This window comes from Acartia tonsa, chromosome 11, assembly GCF_053477335.1.
Source record: "Acartia tonsa isolate MP-2025a chromosome 11, ASM5347733v1, whole genome shotgun sequence".
Classification (NCBI taxonomy): Eukaryota; Metazoa; Arthropoda; class Copepoda; order Calanoida; family Acartiidae; genus Acartia; species Acartia tonsa.
The window spans coordinates 20,618,076-20,638,548 of record NC_137270.1 but is presented as its reverse complement, the minus strand read 5'-3'; the positions used below and the strand labels follow the sequence as shown (position 1 = coordinate 20,638,548).

The 20,473-nt window shown below is 32.8% G+C and overlaps 1 protein-coding gene across 1 annotated transcript in view; it reads left to right on the top strand.

Moving 5' to 3' along the window:
• Window positions 1-20,473, top strand: part of LOC145332656 (ATP-binding cassette sub-family G member 1-like) — an 84,253-nt gene that overhangs the window by 42,423 nt on the left and 21,357 nt on the right. Inside the window, exons 8-17 of the mRNA XM_080177664.1 lie at window positions 12,043-12,135; window positions 13,803-13,830; window positions 14,333-14,423; window positions 14,555-14,619; window positions 17,166-17,257; window positions 17,570-17,625; window positions 17,969-18,025; window positions 18,763-18,850; window positions 19,738-19,791; window positions 20,181-20,245. Coding sequence (XP_080033790.1) covers window positions 12,043-12,135; window positions 13,803-13,830; window positions 14,333-14,423; window positions 14,555-14,619; window positions 17,166-17,257; window positions 17,570-17,625; window positions 17,969-18,025; window positions 18,763-18,850; window positions 19,738-19,791; window positions 20,181-20,245 — 689 coding nt within the window. The remainder of the gene's footprint in view (window positions 1-12,042; window positions 12,136-13,802; window positions 13,831-14,332; window positions 14,424-14,554; window positions 14,620-17,165; window positions 17,258-17,569; window positions 17,626-17,968; window positions 18,026-18,762; window positions 18,851-19,737; window positions 19,792-20,180; window positions 20,246-20,473) is intronic.

Sequence of the window (20,473 nt, the reverse complement as noted above, 5' to 3'; positions counted from 1 at the left end):
TTTGATAGGCATTAAGATATATAAGTTGGAAGGAATTTTAATGTTAGGGCACTGGTGTCCTGGATAGAAAACAGGTTTTTTTTGAGTTACGTATGACAAGACCAATATTTCTATGACCGGGCGTGTATGACGGTTCAGCACATAACTTTCATTAAATCACAGCTGATCATTTTTGTGGATTTTTTTGAAAATTACTTTTTTACCCATATTTTCATAGTTTTTCCCAAAATACAATCACAATATTCTCACATTTCCAGCTTAGTTATTCTAAATTCATGCAAAAAAGTATAATAGATGATAGCTATAACAAGATCAATAACCTCAATTGACTATTTTAAGATTTGTAGGTAAAACATAGATCCTGGATGTGATAAAAGTATCCTCTGAGGTTCCACCATAAAAGTTTAAACAAATCAGAATCAGCAATGATTTTGTACAATGTTTTCATTGTAGTATTGACAAGTAAATAACTTCTAGACACCAAGCATATGGAGGACTGGTAAAATTATTTCATTACTGAAACCAGGAACTTGACAATTAGGGTTCCAGCTACTGCCCTGTCTCACTTCTTTTTCCTGCCTGCATGATTTGTCCCTACCTGAATGATGCTATTAAACTTGCAGACCAACATTATGCTTTCACACAGGCAAGTTCACTACCACTGCCTTACAGAGTATTAAAACCTTAATCAACAACAGCCTAAACAATAAGAAACCAGTTATCAGAACAGTGCCAGTTGCCATTTATCTTTCAAAGGCTTTTGACACTGTAAACAATGAGGTTCTACTGCATAATATTAATGCAATAGACTTGAATGAGTACATGTAACGTTTTTATGTGAATACCTTAGAGGTAGACAACAATTTGTTGTTATCAGAGGATCTAAATATGCATACAAATCTGTCAAACAGGCTGACCTACAAGGAGGGGTCCTATACCATATACTATTCAAACTGTAAATTTCATAAATGCCAACACTCACTCTAATTACATCTAGTTTCCTCTGCTGACAACTCCAACAGCATAGGTCCCCTTATTTATCCTTATGTCAAGGACATAAAAGCTTACTTAGCAGTTCTTAATGATTGGTTAAAAAGTCAGAACCTTTTCATTTCTCCAGCCAAATCATCTACAATAGTCTTTACCACCTTTGGGTATAGTCCTTTTCACGACATCCCTCCATAAGGAGCGATTCTTCGTATTTTTAAAATGGCTTTTTATAGGTTATTTTAGGTTAGGTTAGGTTATATTGTGTTAGGTGATTGCCCCACAGGGTTAGGTAATTGGCCCCGCAGGGTTAGAGCCCCCCGCAGGGGCTAGAAATAGGAGAAAAGCTACTGTGAAAAATACGAAGAATCGCTCCTTATGGAGGGATGTCGTGAAAAGGACTATACCCAAACCCCCACCTTTTCAAATGAAGCAGGCACGTAGTCATAGTTGAAACAGTACCATAAGTCAGACATCCTAAGTTCTTAGGTGTTACATGTGACAATCTTTTCTATATTAACCATCTTGTTAAGGAGCCTACAAACAAACTAAACCCAAAAAAAAATGCTTTAAGCTCTCTCCACCAGAGGGAAAGAAAAGTAAGTTATAGTAAATACATAAAAAGCAATTTGCCAGTTCCTGATATTCTACTGCAGTTCCATATTTAGTAATGCCAGCTGGGACAGCCTACTGTTTGCTGGAAAAACTGCTCTGAGAACATCCATCTACTGTCACGTCATGAACCAGGAAGCATTCGTTATCAGCAATATTCTACCATGAACTGCATTAGATCCAAACTCATTACCCAGAACAGCTAAAACCACCCTGTCCTAATACTTTCAGGTTACAATGTTTACCTGAATACCTTAAAGTCCAGAGTAAACAAGAATCTGGTGCAGTTTGTGTCTGACACTGGCAAGAATTTCACACAACCACCATTATTTCAACTGCAACCATAACCCATCAAAACCTTTAAAAGCAGCCACAATACTGAACTGACTGTTTCCAATGATGATGAGCAGGAACAAACAATAACACAGGAACTATTTAGACATCAAGTCAGCAAGGAACCAATATTGAGCAAGATAACTTGTCATATTACAAGGAAAACTTTATACAGAATCATTGCTGATTCTGAAGCATGTTAGTTAAAACTTCATTGGTGGAATCTTACAGGGACATCTTATTACAGCCAGGAACTATGCTATAGCAATTCATGAGGCATGCATGAGGGACTTAACAAGTGAGTATTTTTTTGTGTTAACTACCAAAACAAACTTAATTTTTGTTTAATTGTTTAGACATTAATTCAAATAACAACTTCAAATAACTTTTACCCAACTTCTAGACCGCAAATCTTAGAGTAGTTAATTAATTCTGAAAGATCTTGTTATTGATAATAACATAATCTTTGGTGCAGCTGTCATCTATTATACTTTTCTTTGAATAAATTTAGATTAACTAGGCTGTAAATATGAGAACATTGTGATTTTTTGGGGAAAAACTATGAAAATCTGGGTAAAAAAGTAATTTTCAAAAAAATCCACAAAAATGATCAGCTGTGATTTAATGGAAGTTATGTGCTGAACCGTCATACAAGCCCGGTCATAGAAATATAGGTCTTGTCATACGTAACTCAAAAAAAACCTGTTTTCTATCCAGGACACCAGTGAGGGAGAGATTTGAAATCTGCATCAAATTTTAAAGATTTTTTTTATAAAATTCGTTTTTTTGTATAATTCTTTATCTAAAAGCGGAAATACAATTTAAGTTAATTAATTTTGACATCTGTGATTGGTGGATTTAAAACTATCTGCGCTCTGATTGGAGAAGCTTATGTGTCGTACATCTTTCACCCAATTAGAGCGCAGGTAGTTTACAATCCACCTATCCTATTCGTCAAAATTAATTAACTTAAATTGTATTTTTATTTTATAAAAAATCTTTAAAATTTGATGCAGATTTCAAATCTCCCCCTAACATTAAAATTCTTGGGTATAGTCCTTTCCACGACATCCCTCCATAAGGAGCGATTCTTCGTATTTTTAAAATGGCTTTTTATAGGTTATTTTAGGTTAGGTTAGGTTATATTGTGTTAGGTGATTGCCCCACAGGGTTAGGTAATTGGCCCCGCAGGGTTAGAGCCCCCCGCAGGGGCTAGAAATAGGAGAAAAGCTACTGTGAAAAATGCGAAGAATCGCTCCTTATGGAGGGATGTCGTGGAAAGGACTATACCCAAATTCTTTCCAACTTGTATATCTTAATAGACATAAACCTTATTTTTTGATTGTGTGGTTATTTACTTTGAGTGTTGCATATTATCTCTGTTTCTTTTCTATCTTATAACAACTGAAACATTTGCTCTAGAACTCACTTTGTCCGTTTGTCCATTCCATACTTCTTGTGCTTCGTTACATATTAACCCATTAGTGCCGAACCGGGCATCAAAACCCGGTTCCGAAAAATGGAAAAAAAACCGGTTTCCGGCTTCATAATTGCATCATTCTCAGAATGAATCCCCCCTCTACTACCCTGACTTTCATTTCCCCCTGGAGCAGGCAGTTTAGCTTACTTCCGTTTGCTAGTATAGCTCAACAAAATTTGAAAATCATGAAAATTCAAAATACCCCTTCTAACTTTTTTGTTTTTATAGTAAAGTCGCTGATTTTTTTTGTGAAATCTAATGTTTATTGACAAGTACATCTATTTGTGAATTCGTTTTATTCAAATTATAATTTTTATATGATTTTTTTATCGTTTTTTTACGCCCTATTATGACCCGGTTCGGCTTGGCCATAAATACCCGAAAATTTTAAAACCCGGCTCGGTTTTGGTTTTTATTACCCGGTTTTAACTTTTCAACCAATAAAAATAACAGTTTACGTCATTAGTAAGGGTTTGAGCCACCCTAATAACCCTAGTAATCTCTATAGGTGTCACCCAATAGTTTTATGCTCGTTTTCTGATATGTAACACCCAAATTTTATATGTTCTTTTTTTGTAGTGTGTGTCTTTTAAAACTTCGAGCAACGGGTTTTTTTACCCGAAAACGGCGGCACCTATAGCCGAAACACTAAATTTGAAATAAATCGCTTCGTATTATACTTGTAGCTCTTTAGATTACATGAGGTTGTGTAGTTTTCAATTACGGATCGTATCAAAGTTCTAAAAAGTGTTCATCTCACTTTTGGCGTTCAAAAATTACATTTTTAGATTTTTGGTCAAAATAACCGGGTTTATACAGGTCAACCGGGTTTTAAAACTGGGGGAAAGCACCAAAAACGGGTGTTAATGCCTGGTTGGTATTTATGGCCAAGCCGAACCGGGTTTTTTTTGCAACTTTCCTGTGCACGCCACTAGAGCAAAACAAAAAAATACGAATTCCGTTTTGACCATTATAAAGCTTCCCTGAAACTTACAGCTCGATCGGCCCATAAAAGTGGCGCTCGGCACTAATGGGTGTTGTCATCCTTATTTTTGTAATTTTGGTACAAAAATGATTATTTTGACAATTTTGCATTTTTGCTCCACAAGAAACAAATCTGTTTGAAAGATAGAAAGAAAAAAAAATAAATTCCATACAAAAGAGTATGTGTTTGGAAGTATAAACAGTATCATTTGATATGCTTACACAATTCTTAAAGAAAATTTGTATTTTGGAAGCTTTCTATCATACCTATAAAAAATGAAGTCATACTGGCCTATTATTGATCAATTAAAATGTATACTGGCCTTTCATTGGTCAATTAAAATGTATACTGACCTGCTATTCATAGACGTCCAAGCTTTTTATTTGGGGGTGGGGGTAAATACCCCCTCCTTAATGGTTGGGGGTAAATTTTAAATGGGGGGAGTAAAAAATTCGTTTGGGAGGGGTAATCGCCACTTTACCCCCCCCCCCTTGGACGTCTATGCTGCCATTGATAATTTAATCTGTATATTGGCTTATCATTGGTCATTTGAATTGTATGACGTCATTTTTTTATAGGCACTGAAAAGAGCTTCATAAATTTGATAACAATTAATCAGGTGGCTATGGCTGTTTTTTTTATTTTTAATGCTTTGTGAAGTATACCATCTAGATTGAAGAGTAGATGAGAGAAAATTGGATCATGTGTTGCCAAAATATTGCCAACAGCACATTTCATTGCCTTCAGTTGCCTTTCATGTCAGGCCAACAAAATTAATTTTATAATTCTTATGCAAAAGCTACTTTCAAGGTTTCAATTTGAGAAAAAAAAATTTGTCGCCAAAGAAAATTGAAAATTTACTACTTTCATCGACAGATTATTACTTGGATGTTGCACCAGATTTTCATGTACTCTGATAAAGTGATACTCGCAGATGGCTAAAAACGATACCCCACATCCACCCCCGTTACCCAATTCCCTCTTCTCCTACTGGATGAACGAACTTACCTATAAATGAGGTCCAAATTAGCAACTTATATTGATGACAATTTTCTTTTGCCTGTTAATATATACAAGTATTATATATTCATTATTTCATTTCAGCTAATTAGAAATCATTATAACGTAAAGTAAATTAATCTACATACAAAAAATTACTTTATATAAAAGGATATAAAATAGTTTTTTGTCCGTTTTGAAAAAAAGCAAAGCTCTAAAATCAGACAGAAAGACAAACGAATATTAACACTTGCCGAGTGTCAGAACTTAATCAACAGAATATGAATTAAAGTATACGTTGTTTTACATTGACCTACAGACTTTCGGGTAAAGATGTAAGAGTTGCTTTATGTATCTAACTGTTACAGGACTCATCATGCTCGTAACACTACAATAATTTATAGAAAAAAATACGCATTTTGATTCAATAATGATGATTTTTGATAGCTGAAAAGTTTAACGTAAATTGCTGACCTATTGAGGTTCAGATTTGATAATTTTTTAAGCATATCCCTTTTTTTTAAAGCTTAGCTTTTCTATAATTAGGATCGGTCCGTCCGTCTGTAACGGTTAGTTCTATTCGTTGATTTAGACATTTTAGAATAATCCTATCGATTTCAAACTTTGCATGATAATTTTATCACCAAATTATAAATTTTAAAGGTATGTCCTTTTGCTGTATCAGAACTGAATATACAAAATATGAAAATATAAGGTTTGACTAAATTATATGTAATTTTGTTGCAAAACTTCTTAAATACAGAATTCTGTTTAAGGACATACTGACATTTTTAATACTTGATTATAGAGATGCTTTGCTCATAATATTGTACCTTATTGTAATAGGAATCAGTAATACAAAAATCAGATCAATCGGATGATTTTATGACATAAAAAATTGTTATTAAAAAATTAAAAAATCAACATGTTTAAAATGTACGTACGGTCATTCTGGTAACGATTATAGAGTTGCTATGCTTTCTAAATTGTGCCTAACTACTACAGGAATCACCATGCAAAGTTTGAAATCGATAGGACAATTCTAACATGCCAAACTATCTCGGATGGACGGACGGACCGACCCTAATTATAGAAAAGCTTCGATTTTAAAAAGATGTACAATTCTGTTTTGAATTACAAATTAACGTTCTGGTTATTAAGTTCTGACAATAAAAAAGTTCTTGTTCGTTTATCCTTCCTTCTGATTTTAGAAATTTTTTAAAGGCTGTTGTCATCCTTGTTTGAATTTAACTATTCTTCCTGCAGTTATAAATAAACCATAAATGACAAAAACATAAGTTTTTTAAAATTTTACAATTTCTTATTTTATTAAGAATGTGAGTGTTTTGAATGTTGGGAGCATGCTTGTACATAATTGTTTTCCAATCAATTTTCAGGAAATAAAAGGATATATTATCCTACTATGAAAGTAACAGGATGTGTGTACAGAAGGATCTCGCTAACCGCTAAACAGATATGGTTCTTTTATGAAGCCAGAAAAGGTTATAACTATTTTGGGAGAGGATACCACCACCATTTCAAGAGAAATCTGTCCTTGAAAAAAATGCCCCTCGCTCAAAAAATTTAAATCAAAAGTGTAGCTCCTTTCTGTCTTGCTAGCAAATTGCTTTTCGTTCTTTTGTAAGAACCCAGCTGTTTTTATATTTCCGACGCTATTAGCTGATTCCAAATACACAATACGAAACTGGGACAGGGTCCCTGCTCTGAGAGGAGAGTTACATATAGCTCATGCCCCCGTTATTATTTTACTTGGAAAACAATAATTTTATTTTAAAAAGACAAACATCTTGTATATATGAATTCAATATAAAAATCCTAATTTATTCTTAGTAGAAATCAAGGATAAAATATTTCACAGCAAGCAAACATTGTTCCCACATATTTTGAGAAGTAAACAAGGACAACAATTGAGCGAAAGAAAATAGTCTTATTTAATAGTACTAAATATACAACTCCAGAAGTGTCCAGCCTTTTATGTCGGTCTTATAATTAATTGCAGATTTTCTAAATATTTAAAAAAAACAATTCACAAATTGAAAAAAAAACAACCCTGCGAGGCTACTGAGTGAGTACCCATTAAAACCTAACCTGACTTAAAGAAATTTACAAATTTACAACAACAAAAAAGACAAAACTACCCCCACCCCCATTTTAAATTATTTCAAAATAAAGGGGACGGAATAGAAGTTCAGCACTTTAATATTGTACTTTGTGTGATAGCACAAGAGTTTTAAAACTAGATTTAAATAAAAAGAAGCAGTTTTGTGTTTTTTAAATATATCTTTGGTTAACTTTTAACTTATCTTGTATGACTATTCTTCTATTTCATAATTTATCGTCCTTGTTTTTGATTAGACTGAAGAAAAAAAGTTGTGTAAAAAAAAATAAAATCAATTAGTTCCACCTGGATTCCAGCGGCTGGCATGCTGGCACAGTCTAGAACCCGACACCCACCATCTGCAACTGATGGATTTTCAATAATCACTTTTTTGATCGAGTTTTGTGTTTGTGGTGTTTTTGTATGATTTGAAGTTAAGGGATAAGTTTATATGAAGAATTTTATCAGAATCACTTTTAAAAAACCAAAAAATATTGATTTTCTTTAGCGAAGCTACTCTCTAACACTGTAACACAACTATAAATCTAACATGTACTACGTTAAGCCAGGGATCTCATGGGATAAGACAATGGCCTATAAATTGATGTACATCCCCAATAATGATACACAAAATTACCAATTTAGTATATTAAACTTAGTGGCTGAAACGTTTGAACACTCAAATTAATGAATCAACAAATCAAAATTAACTGAAGTCCCCAAAGTTGTTAAGCAAACGAATAATAAAACGTTATTATAAACTTTAGGGACGTTTACTCTAGTGTAATAAACAGCCGATTGTCCCTCTTTCTCTTTAAGCCGTTATCTAAAATAGGTTTTTATCTACTAAATATTTAAAGGGCGGTTGGCAATTCTTTTAACAACTTTATTTTTTCTATTTATTTAAAACTTTTTCAGAATAGTTGAACAATACAAAGTGAAAATAAGGATGATTAAACAAGGATGACAACACCCATAAAAGCGAATCTAAAACGTTATGACAGACGAACATTAACTTCGTAGAGTGTCGGAACTGAATATACAAAATATACATATATAAGTTTTGACAAAATTATACGTAAATTTGTTGCAAAACTTCTTAAATACAGAATACTGTTTTGGGACATACTAAAATTTTTAGGACTTGATTATAGAGATGCTTTGCTTATAACATTGTACCTTATTGTAATGGAATCAGTACACCAAAAATCAGATCAATCAGATGATTATATCACATAAAAAAATTGTTGATAAAAAATAAAATAAAAACATGTTTAAAATGTTCGTACATACATTATGGGAACGATTATACAGTTGCTACGCTTTCTACCTAACTACTCCGCCAATCACTATGCAAAGTTTGAAATCGATAGGATAATTCTAACATGCCTAAATTAACGGAAAAAGCTATCCGTTTCGTACAGACGGACGGACTGACCCTAATTATAGAAAAGCTTGGCATTTAAAAAGACAAAGAGTTCTGGAAAGAAATAATAGATATAATCTAGATACATACTCTCTAAAGCAGCCAATAGGAAAAAAGGTGAGGGACAATCCGTTCATATTATTGGTTAGAAAGTTAGATTTGGATAAGATAAAACATATATGTATATTAAGTTAGCTAAAAGTAGAATTTCTTAAGGATAAAGGTAGATTTCAGGAAAATATCTCGCTCGTAATATTGAAATGGTTTGGATTTCCTTTTTAAGTTTGACGGATTATGGCGCCAAATTGAACATCTAGATGTACTATATCTATTGCAGAAAGAAATAGTTACTAATTGGAAAACTTTGCTTGCCAATAATTAGCTACATCTAAAACATGTTGTCTTCACAGTACAAAAAGAACATCACAAATGACAAAAACTTTGATATCTAAAGATATATCAAATTTAGGATATAATTCTTTAAAAAATACTATAATTAAAAAATTAATAAGCTTAGATATTTATTATTATCAAAGATCTAGTTAAAAATTTTAGTAAATGATACCTTGAGAGCCATAGTATTGTTTAATAACAATATTAATTTTTTTTATTTCTAACTTGTCATAATATGAAATTTACAAACAAAAGAACGGACATACATTCGATTACTTTATAAGTAGCTTTGCAATATGTTAAACCTTTTACCAAAATTGAATTAAATTCCTCAAACTTTTTCCTTTCTTTTGAATAAGAAAATATATTGAAATGTAAAATACTTTTGGAGATAGAAAAATTGAGCACCAAAACTTTTTGAATAACTCACCATCAAAGAAAGTGACATAAATTCTTTGTATAAAAGTAACAGAATGTCTTTTTGTTGTCTGTGTGTGTGTAGCGAAGGGTTTATAGAACTGCTGAATCGTAAAGATTCTCCTTTACAGTAAGTTAGGTCCAGAAAAGGTTTTTAACTATTTTGGAGGAGCCCACTGCCAACTTTGCCAAGAGAAATGATGAAGCACTTTATATTGCCTATAAAATATGACATCATACAATACAAATGACCAATGATAGGCCGATTCAGAGAATAAATTACCAATGACATGCCAGTATACATTTTAATTGAATAATGGTAGGACAGTATGCCGTTATTTTTCAAAGGACCCAAAAAATCTTCAATCTCCCTAGGAAATAATTAGCCCCCCCCCAAAAAAAACAACTAAATTTGAAAGTGAGGGTACTCGACACTCCCTATAAACCAAGTGCCCTTTTGGGGCGTTGAAAATTGAAAGTCGTTAGAATGTAGATATTATGTTATATCCATTTCCAATTTTACTTAATGCCATATCAATAAAGAAATCATCTTAAGAAATTTTTAAAAAATGATAACTTAAAAAGGGGTAATGTTGTTCATCATAATTTTAGGTCAGATTAATATTGTTATTTTCTGCAAACATTTCCCTGTCTTGACTAAGCCTGCGAAATAAAAAAGTTTTCTTTTATTGAAAACTCTTGAATTATTTGAATTATTATATTCTGCACATTTAAACTTTGATGCACCTTGTTGAAAGCTCCCCAGAGGATAAAGAATTAAAATAATTAGATTAATTTATTTTGCTTATTTAAAGCGCTTTTTTATAAATAACTATTAATATCTGACATAGAAGCAGTAGGAACCATTTTAATATCTTTAGTTATGACACGGTGTTCAGCCAAGATTCTCAGGAATATAAAGAGATAAGACAATGGCCGTTAAATTGATGTACATACCCAATGATAATACACAAAATTACCCAATCTGTAAATTACAAATAGTGGTTGAAACGTTTGAACACTCTACCTAGTTAACCAACCAATAAAAATTTAATAGAAGTCTCAAGAGTTTTTAAGCCTACGAATAAAAAACTTGATATTAGACTTTGGGGACTAGTGCAATATTAAACACCTCATATGTGCCTACCTCCCTGCGAGATTCTAGCTTATTACCTCCCCGACGACTAGCGGATGTTTTATAAAACATATTGACTGGTTTTATTGTTTTCAAATCTACACACGATGTTTTCATTTCCTTTGAAATCCTTTGAAATGAAAACAAATATTTATTTATCAAATCAGGAATTGTAGATATATTGCATCTTAAAGATTTTTTTCAGTATGGCTTCGATATCGATTAATATCCGCTGGATTAGAACCAGTTCTCAGCCATACTAAAAAATCATGTATGGCATCGTATTGAAATAATAATCATAAAATTAATACAAGTTGTGTTAGCCCGGAGGGGTCGAACATTAGTCTTATTTTTTTATTTTAATATCCGCGGAAACTAACTATTTAATGACTAAATTTTCCACCTGCCAAAAATCTTTTTATTACATTTTCTGAATGTGTCTTATACCATTACAGTTTAGAAATTAATCTTTAATTAAATTAATTAAATTATTTTCCTCAAGTTGCTTAACAAGCACCAACCCCTACGGGGCTGTAACCCGTGGAGCCTATTCCTCCGGTGTCTTATATAAACCAACCTAACCTGACCTAAATGAATAAACAATTCTTTATTTCAAATGCTAGATCCTTTTTACCATTTTGTTTTGAAAACCAACATTAAAGAATGTTTTGTGCTATAATTTCCACAAAAATATTTTTAATGTATTTGCTTTTGAGTCTTTTTTCAATTAAGAAATGCTTTTTACAATATGCGAGAGTTTGTGCGTTTCTATTAAGAATTGTTATTCCATTATGTCTTCGAAACTGATTGATATCTGCTGGATTAGGACCGGTAATGCAGACAATTTCCCACGAATATTGATTAGATCTAATACCAGATTTGTTTGCCTGTTCGGTCCCCTTGGAGCTAAATATGATTTATATTTATTCTAATATACACGGAAAGCTGTCTATAATTAAAAATAATTAATCAGAGTTTTGTTGCCCCCCCTAGGGTATTTTTTTTATCACATATCAAGGTATTCAAGGATTTATAATAGATGTTAAATTAATTTTTCACAAGAAATCATATTTAAGCAATCTTAAGTTGTTTTTACTTTCATTGGGTTTCTATATTACGTTAGGTTGGGTTTTACTTAATCTATGATTTGTTTTAGGTGGGTGAGATCACAATAAACGGAGTTCCCAGAAACCTGCGAAAATTTAGAAAAATGTCCAGCTATATCATGCAGGATGATTGTCTACCACTGGTTTGAAGCTATTTTGAATAAAGAATTTATAAATATAGAGTATATAAAAATTGACGTCATATAATACAATTGATCAATGATAGCCCAGTATACATTTATATTGACCAATAGTAAACTGTAATTGGCCAATCATTGGTCATTTGTATTGTATGACGTCATTGTTTATTGGGTACTTTTAGCTGCTTCTTGCTTCCTTTGTATATTTGGAAACTGCGCATCTAGCATCTTGTATTCGCATGGGAAGAAAGGCTGCAGAAAAATAGCCTAAACCATTTCAATACTAAAGAATAAAATTGCCTAAAGCCATCACAGGACCTGTTTGATACTTCTCTAAAATTGAGAATTCAACAATTTCAGTAATAAGCAAGAACTGAACAAACAAATAAAAAAACTTCTTGCTAATTTGCATTATAGGGTATGAAATTCATCGTTAGAAATTTTGTTTCATGTTGCTAAGTCAGAGACATGACCTAAAGGATGAACAAATCTAGTTTTGAAGTAAACTACTAATAAGTAAGAAATTCAACAACAAAAATTACAAATAATAGTATGCATAAAAATAACGGCATGTATTTACACGCTGTATTTAACTTTTACTATGGTTTCTTTTGCTTCCATATAATCGATATATTATTAAATGGATGTTGCATTAGATTTTCATTTATTCTGATAGACTGATGTTCGTAGATTGCTAAAATAATGATACCCCCCATCAACCCCATTTATCATGTCCCCTTCTACTGAAACAGACCAAAAAATGAGGTCCATATTTGCAAGCTAAATTGACAACAAGTTTTCACCTGTCAATATATCCACGTATATCCTATATCCATTGCGTCAACATAAGGTTATTAAAACACAAAAAGAATTAAAAGAGGAAGGAAAATTTTATCAATGATTCTAATTTACTTTCAACAAGGACGTCCATGCTCTTTAGGGGGTTGTGAGGTTGGTTTAAAACTTTGATAGCCCAAACAACCCCCCCCCCCCCACCCCGAAAAAATTCTGAGTGGGAAGAAAAATATTCTTTTGAGGGGGGGGGGGGGAGGGTAAGGAATAATTAAAATTGAATAAAGCTGCTGAAAGGTTGTGCCTGTTCCGATTGTTAAAAGCGAAGCTTTTCTATATTTAGGGTCGGGACGTTAATTTAGGCATGTTAGAATTGTCCTATCGATTTTAAACTTTGCATGGTGATCCCTGTATAAGTTAGGTATGAGTTAGAAGGAATAGCAACTCTATAATCATTACCAGAATGTCAGTACGTCCATTTTAAATATGTTGATTTTTTTTTACAATTTTAACAACAAATTATTACGTGACCTAATTATCCGATTAATCTTATTTTTGCTATACTGATTCCTGGGACAACAAAGTACAATATTATAAGCGAAGCAACTCTATAATCAAGTCCTAAAAATGTAAGTATGTCCATAAACATTATCCTGTATCAAGCAGTTTTTCAACAAATTTGCTTACAATTTTGCTTTGACTCTTATACATTTACATTCTAATTATTCAGTTCTGACATTATACAAGTGTTAATGTCCGTTTGTCCCACCGTTTCAGAGCTTCGCTTTTATAGATGTTGTCATCCTTGTTTTTTTTTTGTATTTTCAAGTTAATTTTATTTGTTATATCTATATTATCTGACATTTCTTTTTTTTCAGCATTTAACAGTGATAGAGAGCATGAAGGAAATCTAACAATCATGTCTATCTTAAATTTTGAAAAAGTATTAATTATTAGAATTTGTTAAATTGGGCTTAACAATAAAGCAATTTATTAATAATCCCTAATACCTTTTTATGGTATAGTCCCTTTCGTGGCAACGCACCTTAAGGGGCGATTCTTTGTATTTTTCATAGTAGGTTTTCTCCTATTTCTAGCCCCTGCGGAAGGCTCTAACCTTAGCCAATTGCCTAACCCTGTGGGACAATCACCTAACCCAATATAACATAACCTAACCTTTAAAAAGCAATTTTAAAAATAAGACGAATCTCCCCATGAGGGGCGTTGCCATGAAAGGGACTATTCCCCCTTGTTCTTTTAAATGTATATTTTCCTCCTTAAAAGATTCTATCCTAAAAACATTTTTAGTTTTAAAAAAGATACATAGAAAACTGACTTCAATTTGATTGATTGATTTTTGCCGCCCAAAGTGTATTGATTGATTGTTAGAATAACTGATGTGCGCAGGTTGCCGCGGATTTGAAGCTGGGCGAGACTTTGTCCCAGGCTGACAAGAATATTGTTATCAATGAAATCATGGAGAATCTTGGACTTACAGAGTAAGTATTGCAGATAATCTATAACTATACAGGGTGGCCCGAAATAGATTGCTTTTTCCGATTTTGGGAAACAACCAGTATTAACGATGACCAAGCACTATTTGTGAAATCATCATTACGTATATTTTTAGATGTGGAACCACTCGAGTTGGACGGATATCTGGCGGTCAGCGGAAACGGTTAGCCATTGCCCTAGGTCAGTCGTCATTTATACTTTTAGAAAACTTATTATCGAGATCGAAGCTTTTTTTTTTTTTTAAAAAGGGTCATTCGTTTGTAACATATAGCTCTTATCCTTATACTAAAGTAACAGTATGTCTGTGTGTTTGTGTGTTTGTCTGTGTGTTTGTGTGTTTGTACCGAAGGATCTCGCTTACCGCTGAACCGATCGGGTTCTCCTTAACAGGGTAGCTTCTCATAAGTCCCGGGAAGGTTTATAACTATTTTAGGGGAGGGTACCACCACCCTCTCGGGAGAAATCGCCCCTAGAAAAAAATTACCCCTCCCGAAAAAGAGACTTCAACGAAACATAAACCAATTATTTCTGTAATTTGATATTTTAAATAAAAAAAAACATTCAAAGTGCCACTAGAGGCCTCTAGGGGCGTAGCCGCTAGTCATAAATATAGACATAATAAAATTGTCCTATCTACTTTAAACTTTGTATGATGGATCCTGCAACAGTAAGGTGCGATGTAAAAAAGCGCAGCGTAGCTACTCTATAATCGTTCCCAGAATCTCGGTATCCTATCTTATTTTCAAAATAATGATTCCTATTACAACATGGTGTATAATACTGATACTATAAACAAGTCAGAAAAATGTAATTATGTATCCTGTAATTGAATAACTTTGCAACAAATTTATATACAATTTTGTTTAGAATTGTAAATTAATAATCTGTTTATTAGGTTTGTCACTCCACAAGTGTTGATATTCGCTTTTCCTACGGTCTGAATTTAGTCCTTCGCTTTTATGGAAATTATCATCTTTGTTCACTTTGAATTTTTGATTATTTTACAAGTTGAAAGACAGATATAAAATGCACAATTCTCTGGATAAAGCTATTCTTGTTATTTTGCAATATCCAAAAATTTGATGAGTTGAAATTTTACAATGATTTAATAGGATTGTGTTGTTTTTTTCATACCAAAACATAAAGTTTAAAATTTCAATATTCATAAAGTGCAAAATCCTGTAACAGTTGGGAGTATGAAATCAATTTTATAACAGCAGAATTTTTGGGGGGAGGTTGTGGGTTTCCCACCCCCAAACATTAGCTTAAAACCACCACTGGATCAGTAGATATATTCCCCGAAGAATAGAATCCAATCTTTTCTGTGGTTCTTAAGGGATGGGCGGACAGACGTACGGACAGACATCAAGCTACTTTGTATAACAAATGATTATAGTTTTGTCCCTGTAAATGTAGAATGTAATAAGCAGAATATTAATTCATAAGTCGAAACAATATTTAATATAATTTTGTTTGAAAATTGCTTAAAACAAGATACTATTCATTGATACAATGTTGCCCTAGGAATCATTGTTAAAAAAATATATAAATGGGATCAGAGGCGTCCAAGCTTTTTTATTTGGAGGGGGTAAAATTTTGAAAATAAAAATTTTTTTTCGGGGGGTAATCTTTTTTTCATAGAGGCATTTTTTTTTATTTGGGTGGGGGGGGGGGTAAAAATTGAAAATCCAAAATTTTTTTGGGGGGGGGTAAACACCCCTTTACACCCCCCCTTGGACGTCTATGAATGGGATAATTATATGATTAACGCACTGACTTTCTGACAATAATTATAGAGTTACCACCAAGCTTTCTAAATCTTACCTAACTGCTATAGAAATCATCATGAAAAATTTGAAATCGAAAGGACTGACGGATTGACACTAATTACAGAAAAGCTTTGCTTTTAAAAATCCTTTAAATTGATGCAAAAGATGTTTATGGCAGCTATTTAATATAAATCTCGCAAGGGCCTTTCAAATTTAATGGAAATTCCTTTGAAAATTTTAAAATGAATTGAGCTCGTAAATTTTGTCCTCTGACTATTAATCTTTACATAAATCTTGCTTCTTTTAAAAAGATCTTGCATCCATATAAAATATAGTTATAGAGAAGCGAAGCTACTCTTTAAGTATTGAGTATTGGAAGAATATTTCCATTATGGCTTTGAAACCGATTAATATCCGCTGGATTAGAACCAGTTCTCAGTCATAATTAAAAACATGTTTGGCATCATATTAAAGACAATTTTCTACTAATTTTAAATAAAAATCACTAAACTGTTTTTTTTGTTTATTATCCGCGGAAAGCTGTCTTGTATACGAAACGATAAATAACTACTAACGTTTACGATATTTGAAATCCTTATGATACACCTATGTATCGGCCAAGAAATTGCTCTGATCTTAATGTCACTTCGTGCAGCAGTTGATGCAACACGATATTTTGAATTGATTGAAATTAAGGGTGGTGGCAGTTTTCGAATGTTCATTTCTTCCGGTCAGGTTATGTTAGGTTATATTTTGTATAGGGTAGCCCCGCAGGTATGAGCCTCTCAGGGTTAGGGTCCCCCGCCGAGGTTGGGCACAAGAAATAAGAACAAGCCCCATAATGTCAAATTATTTCAAATAACAAAAATGAGAGCTTAGGGGAGGTTGTAAGTGCTCAACCAGCTTCTTGTAGGGAAGCACCTCTAATCCTATTTCTTATTTAATTTTTTTCTTCAGAATTAGTGAATAATCCCCCTGTGATGTTTTTTGACGAACCCACCAGTGGTCTGGATTCTGCTAGCTGTATGTCCTGTATCACACTCTTAAAGGTATAATTTTGGTAGAGTAGCTACTATTTAAATAGTAAGGTATGAATGTATCAAACGCTTTGTTTAAGTCTACTTGTATAAAATTACCTAAACGCTTTAAGTCTATTTGTTTAAAATTACTTAAATTCATATCGGTCCAGCGGTTAGCGAGATCCTAAGCCAAAAAAGACACAAACACAAAGACAAAAAGACAAACATCATATAACTTTTATATAAGAATACTACTTGTAAATTTAAAGTTTTCTTAAAGAAATATATGAATACACTATATCAAAAGCTTTGTTTAGGTCTAATTGTTTAAAATTACTTAAGGAGCTGGCTGGGGAGGGCAGAACAATTGTTTGTACAATTCACCAACCGTCTGCCAGGTATAACTTTACAGGGGAAGATTCAAATAACGTTTCCAAGAAATATAGTAGATAAGGTGCTTGCTTTCATTTCTCAGGGTATTTATTAAGAGACTAATTAAATTATCACTAAGGAAGAAATTGTTGTTTCAAGTAGGACACCTTCCGTAAAAAATCTTTATAATATAAAGGGATAAGACACGAAAAATAATTTCATGTACAACTCAACTTTCATAAACAAAATGTCCCAGTATGTGGTAATGGTCCCGCCTCCAATAAGAAAATTGATGGAAAATGTAGATGGACGGACGTACTGATTGACGTTGTTCTTCTTTTCCTACTAATATTAACATTTGTTTTTTAGAATTTTTGAGAAATTTGACAAGCTATACGTACTTTCTGAGGGACAAACCATATATAGGTAATGTAAATATTTAACTTTCATAACAAAAACAAATTGTATTAGATGGGGAGATACCAATAAGTAAGGACGCGGTGCTGTAAATACGATAATGAGTAAACTTTAAAAAAATTAAATAAGCTTCAATATATGCTGCTATTATTATTAGCCGTCCTAGCATATGGGGAGCTATGTATTAGAAAGGTTGAGATTAGATTTCGAAGTATAGATTTTTTGAAAAAATAACTTAAAACCATCACAAAGACTTTATGAAGCTTGTCTATAATAGAAATTTTAAACGGTTATATAATAGTCCATGCTTAACATGAGTCACTAAAAAGTTATTTAATTTTCTTATTATTATTCAGGGGCAGTGTAAGTGGTTTGATACCTTTCCTTGGCTCCATGGGGCTAGAGTGTCCCAGCTATCATTATTTATTATTTAGGGGAAGTGTAAGTGGTTTGATACCTTTCCTTGGCTCCATGGGGCTAGAGTGTCCTAGCTATCATTATTTATTATTCAGGGGAAGTGTAAGTGGTTTAATACCTTTCCTTGGCTCCATGGGGCTAGAGTGTCCCAGCTATCATTATTTATTATTCAGGGGGAGTGTAAGTGGTTTGATATTTTTCCTTGGCTCCATGGGGCTAGAGTGTCCCAGCTATTATTATTTATTATTCAGGGGGAGTGTAAGTGGTTTGATACCTTTCCTTGGCTCTATGGGGCTAGAGTGTCCCAGCTATCATTATTTATTATTTAGGGGGAGTGTAAGTGGTTTGATACCTTTCCTTGGCTCCATGGGGCTAGAGTGTCCCAGCTACCATAACCCTGCGGATTTTGTCATGGAGGTAATATATTCATTATGAATTATTTCTTTTACATTATACATTTTCAAAAGCGAAGCTTCTCTATAATTAGTGTCGGTCCGCATGTCTGTACGTAACGGATAGCTTTTTTTTATTAACAGCTAGGTACGACTGAGAAAGTGCAGCAACTCTATAGTCTGTAATCATTACCAGAAAGTCCGTAAGTCCATTTACAGATTTTTTACTTTTTTTGATATCAAATTTTTGAATGTTAAAATTATCCTATTCATCTGATTTTTTAATACTTCTTCTTATTAAAACAAGCTATAGTGTTATAAGGGAACAATCTCTATAATCAAGACATAAAAACGTCAGTATGTCCTTAAACAGTAACATTTAATCGGTTTTGCAACAAATTTACTTACAATTTTGTATAGACAATGACATATGCATTAATATTCATTTAATTCAATTCTGACAGTCTACTAGTGTTAATGTTCGTTTGTCCTTCCATTTCAGAGCTTCGCTTTTATGGATGCTGTCATCCTTGTTTATGTTATTAATAAGTCTTTAAGCTTTTAATTGTGCTTTTAAAATTAAAAAGGTATATCGTTTTGACCTCCTGCAAAATAATAGATATAATCTAGATAATTACTATTTAAATCAGCCAATAGGGATATAGTAGAGGAATTATCCGGTAATATTATTGGTTCGAAATTGTACAGATTTTAAACGAAAGGGAAATTATTTTCCTTTATTTTTAATGATCTAAAAATTGTTTAATTTATATTTTTATCATCCGCCAATGCAGAATTTTTTTTCAATGTGCTTCTAGTATTAAGTACTGTACGTACACGTTACGTTTATTTTGTGAATATAAAGTAAATTATCAATGTTTTTCTATGGTTAAATTGTAAATTGAATTCCAGGTTGCCAGCGGAGAACATGGACAGTTCACAGAAAAACTGGTAACAGCTGTTCAGGTATGATTTCATAACAGGGATCTCAAGGGATAAGACAATGGTACATTCTAACTGATAATATAAAAAATTACCCCTTCTGTAGATTAAACTGAGTGGTTGAAACGTTTAAACACTCAACTTGATGAATCAACCAATCGAAAATTTCCTAGAGACTTGTCACTGAATTGCGAAGTCCCCAATGTTGTTATCCAAAAAGTAAGAAAACGTTATTATAAAACTTTGGGGACTATTGTAATAAACAGTTCATTGTCCCCTCTCTCTCTGATTTCATACTCTTGCTTTGGAATTGATTTATTAGTACTTGGATATTACACCAGAATAAAATATACTCTAATAAAGTAAAACTTGTAGCAGACCAAAATATTTTTAAATAAATTTCCTTATTCTAGAATGGTAAATGTAACAACATGTCAGAAGGTTCACCATCCTCACCAAAGCAGTCACACAACCAAAGGTAGGCTGTGGCATTACTGACTACCGGGACAGTGAAAAGTGTCATGTGTGACGTCATAAAAATACGTCTATTATCTATCTCTTTTCTGTAGGTTTTCCTTTTCCACTTCTCCTCTCATCTTTCCCTTTTAGACGTATATTTATTATGTGACACATGACACTTTCCACTGTCCCCCGACTAATATATCAATCACAAGACCGGTAGGGATGTCCAATAGAGAGGTGGCTA